The following is a 9,226-nucleotide window of genomic DNA, read 5'->3' as shown; positions in this document are numbered from 1 at the left end:
ACAGAAAGCTTAGTTGTCAGGCCTTAAAGGAGTCTAAGGCAGACAAACGACAAAAGGAAACAGAAGAACAAACTGCTGTCTGTGTAAGCAGATATAGTAGTTGCTATTTTCCTTTGCAGACTGTTTGAATACACTGAGGAGCCAGACTACAGACAGTTTAGTTAAAGCTTTAAGAGATTAGAATCCTTTAGACCAATACAGTGTAACAGGAATAGTACAAAATAGGACCAAACAGGGAACATTTTGGATTAAGGACAGCTTTTATACTTCAGAGTATTCAAACCCAGAGACTTTCTGTAATGTGCAAACCTAGACATCTTTAAGGGAGAGTCCTTAGGAGAGTAGCTAGTCGCACTGGGCAGGCGATGTGTTTCATGTTCTGGGTATGGAATCTACCTAATAGTTCTGTGCTATGTGCAGACAACCTTTGGAGCTGAATTGAAAGCAGCAATTAGCTGGCTGTGCTCTCCTTGTGAGTGTGAGTGTGTGTTTGTGTGTGTGTGTGTGTGTGTGTGTGTGGCAGCTACACAAAGACCAACAGCTGCTTCTGCACTCCATGTTGCCATAGCTACAGGATTGTGTTACCTGGGTGAGAGGCTCGGCAGTCTGTGAGACACGGGCCACGGTCGCTTCGAGGAACAAGGTTGTTCTCAGCGTTGTGTTTCAAAACATTTTGCATCATTTCTTGTACTTCCAATGCCTCTGTGTCTGCTGGTGACAGACAGTGCCTGCATGCTGCAAGTATTTTGGACCTAAAACCTAAATATGATGAAGATGCATTGCTGTTAGCACTGGTACATATTTCTCATTACAAATAAGTATGTATATGTATTAATTAATTCATTCCTTCAACCAGCCAGTAAGTACCATATGAATGTTGCATGAATCAAACCCCATTCTAATTGCATTTCTCATTATCAGATGGTGCCTACTTTTAATGGTTAAGTGTGCGGCAGAGACCCACACGGTTGACACAGGGCTCACGTAAAGAGGAGCTGGGGGAAATAGTGAGGTGAATAGCCGCGAGGCTAATAGGCCATCTGCGGACGGCACGCAACCCCTCAATTTGACTGCACTTCCTGCAGTGCGTCCTCTAACAGCCATTACGCAACCTTGCCATGACAGAAAGGTCTCTCTACAATCACAAAAACACCCTCCCTGTAATGACCACTGGCCCTGGCCAGCTTTTGCTGGGCACTCTTGTCTGGGCGCTCTTCGTCTCCATTGAACTGTGTCTGTTTGTTGGATAATTTTAGGGAGGATGAGGCTGTGGATTTGCCTTCTGTCACCAAGGCCGCCCCATTTTTATTGAAATTCCTCCCGACAGCCTCCCTCTAAAATGGCCACTTTAATTTGACCCTGGTCTTTATAATGGACACCCCCACCCCACCTCCCCAAACACACACAAACCCCCTTTTTACTATTTGCAGTCAATGATGGACTCAACTGGGTTTGTGTCTGCAGCAGTAAATGTATGTTTGTGTATGTGTGTGTGTGTATGCAATTGTGTGTATAGAGTCTCAGAACTGTGAGGTTGAACTAAACTAGGGCAGGCATCCCAGAATACTGATCTACTTACATAGAAAGATAGACAGAGAGAGAGAAAAAGAGAGATGGGGGGGAGAAAGATAAGGATATGCAAACGCAAGTGTATTAAGGCCATGTCAGTCAGAACACTTCGTGCTTAATCAAATACCGGTGTGTCCTCAAAGCCAGGAACTCCGCATTTCTCCGGGGATCACGGACGCTGGTTTGATGTGGCACGCTCTGTTTTGCATAAAGCACCTCACACTTCAGAGGCGCCGGCCCCGGAGCTGTTGTCTGAAGATCGGGCTTATTGTGAGAACCGATTAGGCAATCCACTGAGACTGTTTACTCAGGGTTGCCAGTCTGACCATGGCACGTTAAATGAGACATCGGTCACCTTTGGTGGATCAACAGAGCTAACCGCACAGCACTTACACAAACAACCTGACCTTCAGTAGCAATTCTGCACTTCATTTGCATAGATGGACACGCACACACACACACACTTACACACACACGCACACGCACTTGCGCGCACACACACACACACACACACATACACACACACACACACTTAATCTGTTTATGTTGCAGTCAAATTGGGGAACACTATGTTATGTATATCTATGGTATCTGTGTTATAATTTACAAGTAGAAAAACCTATAACATGACGAAACATACTCTGTGACATTTTTTTCAAGGATTTAATAATTTACTAAAAAAGAGTGTAAAAGATACAGATCTCTACCCCAAGTTAGATCTGATTGATATTCAAAATGATGGCAGATGTAACAAATTTTGCAAAGTTTGCACATTTCTGCTCTGAAGTGTACAATTCTTGGCAATACTCTCTCTTGGCTGGATCTGAATGATGCTGATATAATATTTGTATGTGTGTAGATATGTAAAAAAGCACACAGCAAAAAAATACTTCATAGGAATCACACAGAATAAAATAAAATCAAACTGGAATGAAATATACAGCTTTTAGAATTATTAAAATAAAATAAAAAAGAATGCTGAAAAGTGTATCTACAGACATGCAAGAAATTTTACAAATGACCAGATTGCATTGGTTTAGGCGACAGAAAAGAAGCAAACACCAAAACAAACAAACAAACAAAACAGGCCATAACTGATGATTTGCTCGACATCTTTTATGAACAACCTCTGAAAATAATGCATATTAGTTAAATATACAATACTTTTAATGCGCAAATACACACAATTCTTTAAAATCTATTGCCTATTTCAAGTTCATTTTGCAGGAGAAGACAAATACTTCATAAATATATCTTCCCTGCTTGGTTTAGTTCTTTAACTTAACTCATTAAATAAAAATGGTTAAACATTTTGTATTCAGAACAATAAAATGGAAACGCAAAAAATTAAAAGCATAGAGCCAACTGAAATGCATTGCCTTTGATAAAATATTTATACTGTATTTGCCTCTTAAGAAGTCTCTATGTAAACCACCACTTTCCTCATAATCTGTGGCTGTTTCCAAGAGGTATAATATATATAATATGTTTATTTGTACAGCTAGATATAATATCTTTTTTATATATATATATGTATATGTATATATATATATATATAAATATGGCATCTCAACAATTTTAGCAACTCTGTCTTTAGTCAACATTTCTGATCACAAGGCGATTGTATTAAATTTGGAAAATTATTTTTTATTAATTTTTCCTACTTTCATTATTAAAAAATAGCATCATTTTTTGCAAATGTCAGTTTTACACTATAAACATTTTTAATTTAGCTTTTTCACAATTTCTTTGTCAAATATCACTCAATGTCTTCATATCTACAACCATAAATTTGTCACTTCTAAAAATCGTAGCGATAAAAGTGCTAGTACTGAATGTTTGCCTTTTGTGAAAAAACATTGGCTTTTGTTTTTTTCTTTTTATCAAGGGTTACAACGAATGCCCTGCACTAAGAACAATCTGTACAGTGACTTACACACTTGGGAAATAAAACAAACATGATTGACATCTCCATACTCGTGTACTAGTGCCTCTCTTGGTAGACACTTCAGCTATAGAGGTCCGATCGGCCAATCGGCCAGCCTCGACAGGACGCAGCCGCCATCTTCCCACACGACTTAATCAGTGTTTGAGGATATGATAATGCTAAGTCTCATTAACCCATTGATTTAGACCCTTCATAGCCATCTGTCCATGTCTCCATTCGAATGCCCAGACCAATACTGTGGGATCCTTCACCTTCTTGCCTTCTCTGGGGTTGTCCTTGTTGGCATATTAGTGGTTCTTTTTAAAGGGTAGTGAATTGTAGGAATGGTCACGCGTACATGTGTGTGTGTTTGTGTCAGACACATCCAGACCACAGCGAACTCCACACCGCTTTGCCATCCGTTTTGTTCAGACAGTGTGCAGGCATCCCTGGTTATGGCTGGTCAGCCCTCTGACCCTCGTCATAGGAGGCAGTACTGGGGCAAAGGGACTAAGCTGGGCCGTTTCCATGTCTTCATCCCTGCATAACGGGATTCTGGACGGTGATGGCAGCTTGTTGTCCATGTCTCTGTTGTTCGCATCCTGCTTTACGTGTGTGTGCGTGTGTCTCTAGAGCATGTTGAAGATGGCATTGTACATCTGTGTGAGGACGGTCAGGTGGACGGGGAGGCAGGAGCGCCGGTCCTGTGTCGCAGGGTTACAGGTCAGCCAGGAGAGGGCGTTGTACTGCTCCAATACAAACCTGCAAAGACAGCGTGTAACATGAGACACAGCATATGAGACATACTGAGGCATGACATATGAGAACCGGTATATGAAACACAAGCATCGAAGGCTAAAGCAGGAAGGTTGACAGACAGAAGCTGGATCAAGGACCTGCGCTGGGCAGGGTTCTGATTACTGGCTCCAGAACCGGGTCAGACCTGTGCCCTAGTCAGCGGCTTCACTCTCAATTACAACTACAATGCTTCATTGAAACAACTCTTAAGACATATTGACAGTAGAACATAGTATTAACTGAATAAATATAAACCAATGTATTTCACAACTGGCAATCTTTTTAAGTGTAACACTCCTGAAATGACACCCTAAAGGCAAAAAGAACGTAATCTCTGTAATTCTGTACACGTCTGGTATCTTTACCCGTTTAGCTGCGGGTGAATACAGCTGAAATGTTATCTTTATCATGACCGTAATAGCGCAAGATTAGATGGTACGGTTTTCAGATATAATACACAGGTATCCGGGCGTACCTGAGCACGTCGGATGTGGTCTTGGAGTCGAGCGGGTGGGGGCCCTTCTTGGAACTCTGACTGGACAGCAGCTCGTCTGTCTGAGCCACCGAGATGTGGTGGTGCAGGGAGGCCTGCAGGGAGAACACAGCAGAGAGCCGAGAGTGAGACAGAGACACACAGACACACGGACACACACAGACACATACAGACACACACAGACACACAGACACACACACACACACACACACACACACACACACACACCTGCTTACAACTATACGATCACCAATGCATACACTGTAAGCTTGCATACCAATTTCTCGAACCTAACTTCCCAACCTAACTACTACCACACTGTACTTAATACACAGTTTTACGAAATGGAAATATGAATGTGTTGAAAGCATTGTGTTCTGAATGCAAATATGAATGTGTGTCTTGCCTTGAGGAAGAGTGGGCACTGGTTCTGTGCTTGTGGGCAGGAGGCCCAGAACCAGTGTGGCAGGCCATCGGCGCGGGCGGTGGACACGTAGTATCCCAGTGCCAGCGGCTGCTGCTTCAACTCCTCCGGGGGAGACTCACGCGACAGGAGCCTCTCTCCCTGGCCCTGGAGGAGACACACAAGGAGACACAACAACACACACAGCAAAACACACACACACACACACACACACACACACACACACACACACATACGCACACACATATGCACATACACACACATGGTTAATTGTGTAAAGTTAAACTTTCTGTTCAAAATGTTTGTATAGCTGTGTGTGTGTGTGTGTGTGTGTGTGTGTGTGTGTGTGTGTGTGTGTGTGTGTGTGTGTGTGTGTGTGTGTGTGTGTGTGTGTGTGTGTGCATGGTCAAGTCTGTTGAGAGCTCTCCTGTGTGTGTGTTTAGACCCCATTAGAGGCTTTCTGCTCTTGTGAGAGAGGCACTTGTAAGCATACAGCTGCTGAGGGCCAACCCTATATCCAGCTCTACCCACACACAATGAAAGGCCATATCTATGCCTATTGTGACCTTGGTAATTCCAGTGCGCTCATAGTGACTTCAAATGGCTTTCATGCAATGAATCATTATGAACAAATGTTATATATTTTTTTTAAATGATGTTCATAATGTGAAGAATACGACCTCACATTTTGCACAAATGTTAGCCCTGACTGCACAGCCTGAGTCATTAGCAAATAATAAACCTTATCAACTTCTTCTAAGCTTCCACCCAAACACATCCACGAGTCCAGTCTAATTCAAAGGACCCTTATTTCATCGACGGACAACAAGCAAAGCAACATTGGACAAGAACTAAAGCTATTGTAAGGCACGTGGGAGCACTGCACTTACCCACCCAAGTCTACACTTAGGATCTTGCTCACGGTATAAAATTAGGAAAATGATTTTGCCAAGTTATTAAATTAGCTTAAGGTCATGGTCAGCTTTGCTTGTTGCTAGTTGCTAGTAGTCAACCAAATTAGGGCCCAAGGCGTAATCGAAGTCTGGGGTGTGGATTCATTAGCATTACTTGTAACTGACAGACACTCAGAGAGATAAACAGAAATACTTGGAGAATTTCATCTATTCTGTTCTGCTACAGACACAGATAGACTGAGCACAGACACCAACTGGGCCCTTGACCTCTTTGCAATGTGTGTGTGTGTGTGTGTGTGTGTGTGTGTGTGTGTGTGTGTGTCTGTCTGTCTGTATTTGTCTATTAGTATATGTGTCTATTAGTGGAAGTGTGTGTGTGTGTGTCTTTGTGTGTGTGTGTGTGTTCAGCTGCTCACCCGTGTGTGCTGGAAGTGGGAACCCATGCCCATGCCCGAGGGCGACCCTGGCGAGGGCACAGGGGATGTGTTGGGCGAGGGGTGCAGGTTCCCTGTGATCAGCATCATGTCGTGGCCGATGTCGTTCTCCAGCTCGTCCGGGAAAGGCAGACCGAACATGTCATCTGAGGACAGACGGGAGTGATGAGAGACAAGAGCAATAAGTTATAGAGCCACATAGCTGTGTGTGGACTAATGTAAAACAATAGCAAAAACAGCAGAACCCACAGACATGCACGAAACCAAAGGCAGTTCCATTCTTCCAAAGTCCACAATCAAAGACCCATTTATTAAGTAAACACTGCATTCTGCTGGTGACTGTGTGAACTGCATGTCATGAGGCGCAGTATGCCTATGATGATATTTCAAAGCAGCTGTTCGATTTAGTTTCCTAATTTCCTAATTCCTCGGAAATTGTCTTGTTTTTTACCATATGAATAAAAAGCTGTGCTTACTATGGCCTTCATAGAAGAAAACTTAAATGTCCAAAACAAAACAGTTCTCCTTAAAGTGCAATCGCTTTTCCATAACTATATTAAAGTAGTAAAGTAGTAAAGTAAACAGCTCTGTGGCTTTTGGTCACGTAATAATCGCTTCAGCCTAAAGCTACACATTCAGACTGGCCTGAGATTGGGATTGAGGTGTCCAACTTAATTATCAACACATTTTGTCCAATCACCTCTTTCTATTTCTGTGTTACATTCACATATACTACACATATCCAACTAATGACAATTGAAAGTATTCACTTATCCTCAAAGTAAAATGATCCATTTTATAGGCAGCTAAAGTCAAGAATGTGCCTGGACAGGGGGGGGGTTCCTACCTGGGTTATCCTCAGTGGGGTAGGAGCTGGGTGCCACCTGGATGGTGGCAGAGGTGGGGAAGACCAGGATGTGTGTGCAGGAGGCGTCCTGCGGGGTGTTCAGCTGAGACGTCTGCAGGTTCAGGGCCGTGCTGCGGCCAAACACCGAGCCCATGGTCACCGCATCTGAGGGTTGGTAAATACACACACACACACACACACACACACACACACACACACACACACACACACACACAGACAGACACAGACAGAAAACATTTTATAATAAAATGACGCCAAATCACCTTTTACCTTAACCTTTTATCCTATTCCACTGTAACTGTGCGGCTGCCCGTTACCAATATGGAAATACATCCCTCGGCTGAAACGAACACACTGGACAGCGCAGTACACACACATGTTTTATTTGCACACAAACACAAACTGCATATTTCACCGCGATCAGGACCGCATCGGTAAAGACATACACACCGAACATTCCGAGATTAAATGGCCTTCCCTTCAACGCATAAAAACGTTGAACAAGGCTGTACAGTGGTGGAGTACGTGCCATGCGTGTTCATAGTGAGTTCCAAATACAGGGCGGAGGAGACGACCCGATTGAAAGTCTGGAAAGGACCTTTGAACTTTTGGGCATGGAACGTCAGACGTGCCCACGCCAAGTTGGTGGTATGAGAGGGGTGCGTTATCTGTGTGATTATTTGTATTTATTAGATGTAATGATTGTCTTCAGGTAAACATGTGGGTATCACGATAGGCGAATGTATTTATTGACGAACCGAATAACGGATAGTTTTATTGATTGATTTTGCGATGTGCAATGGTTCGGGCCGGCAAAATAAAATGCTGGCGCAGAACAGGTGTCTGGAGCGATAGGTCAGAGGGGAACAACTTCCCACCCCTGTTTGACGGAGAAAGGAAAATGTTTAGTTTGGAGTGCGTCTAGGTGTGAAAACTACTCACGATTTTGGAGAGTTGCGTTTGCAATATAGTGCTGAATTGTTTAGGGACGTTACTGTTCAGCTTTGAGTGCGACAAATTGTTAAACTTAACTTCTGTGGATTGATAGTTAATTGTTTAGTTTGTAGCTGAATTGTTTATGGTTTATTTTGTTATTGAGAAGCATGGTTTGGAGTTTTTCTTTTTCTTTTTGACTTTTCTTCATTCTGGCGTGTTTGGCCTTATTGGAAAAGACATTAAACATTTGCCATTGCCAAAAAACATCCGAGACACTGCCTCCATTTCTTTTACATCGCCGCGAGGCCATCCCGGCTACATTTGGTGTCAGAAGAAACTGGTGCCTCCATTTCTTTTATATCGCCGCGAGGCCATCCCGGCTACAGCCACATCATTTTTAATTATAAACATGGCACAGGATATGCTGTCTGCTTTCCTGTATATATGTCAGTGTATAAATGGTGTATTGTTGTATCATGGGTAGAGTGCGTGTCTTAGTGTGTGTGTTTGTGTGTAAGCAAATGGGTCTGTGTGTGAGTGTGTGTGTGTGTGTGCATGTGCACCTCACCTGGCATGACCACGAAGGACCCCTGTGGCTCCATGGAGACGAGGCAGGCGCTGAGGATGGAGGGCGAGTCATTGGCGGAGATGCCACACATCCGACACGCCTCCCTTAGCTGGCGACTCACAGAGTGCAGGGAGTGCTCCCCCAGATACGAACTCCAGTCTGAGCAGAGAGAGAGAGAGAGAGAATGAGGACAGACAGATAGGTAAACAGAAAGACAGATAGAGAGAATAAGAGAGGAGAGGAGAGAGATTACACGTCAGAATGGACTAGTCGTGGTAAAAATCTCCACTTCATG

The 9,226-nt window shown here is 43.4% G+C and overlaps 1 protein-coding gene across 1 annotated transcript in view; it reads right to left on the bottom strand.

The window, feature by feature from the left end:
• Positions 1 to 3,104: 3,104 nt before the first annotated feature.
• LOC308372853 (mediator of RNA polymerase II transcription subunit 13-like) overlaps positions 3,105 to 9,226 on the bottom strand; it is a 94,249-nt gene continuing 88,127 nt past the window's right edge. The window contains exons 26-31 of the mRNA XM_080848197.1: positions 8,932 to 9,090; positions 7,407 to 7,571; positions 6,542 to 6,705; positions 5,194 to 5,358; positions 4,770 to 4,882; positions 3,105 to 4,258 (exon numbers count right to left, since the gene is read on the bottom strand). Of these exons, the coding sequence (XP_080704323.1) occupies positions 4,126 to 4,258; positions 4,770 to 4,882; positions 5,194 to 5,358; positions 6,542 to 6,705; positions 7,407 to 7,571; positions 8,932 to 9,090 (899 nt within the window). The 3' untranslated portion in view covers positions 3,105 to 4,125. The remainder of the gene's footprint in view (positions 4,259 to 4,769; positions 4,883 to 5,193; positions 5,359 to 6,541; positions 6,706 to 7,406; positions 7,572 to 8,931; positions 9,091 to 9,226) is intronic.

The sequence above is a fragment of the Sprattus sprattus genome (genome assembly GCF_963457725.1).
Source record: "Sprattus sprattus genome assembly, chromosome: 11".
Taxonomy (NCBI): domain Eukaryota; kingdom Metazoa; phylum Chordata; class Actinopteri; order Clupeiformes; family Clupeidae; genus Sprattus; species Sprattus sprattus.
This window is presented reverse-complemented; position numbering and strand designations above follow the sequence as displayed.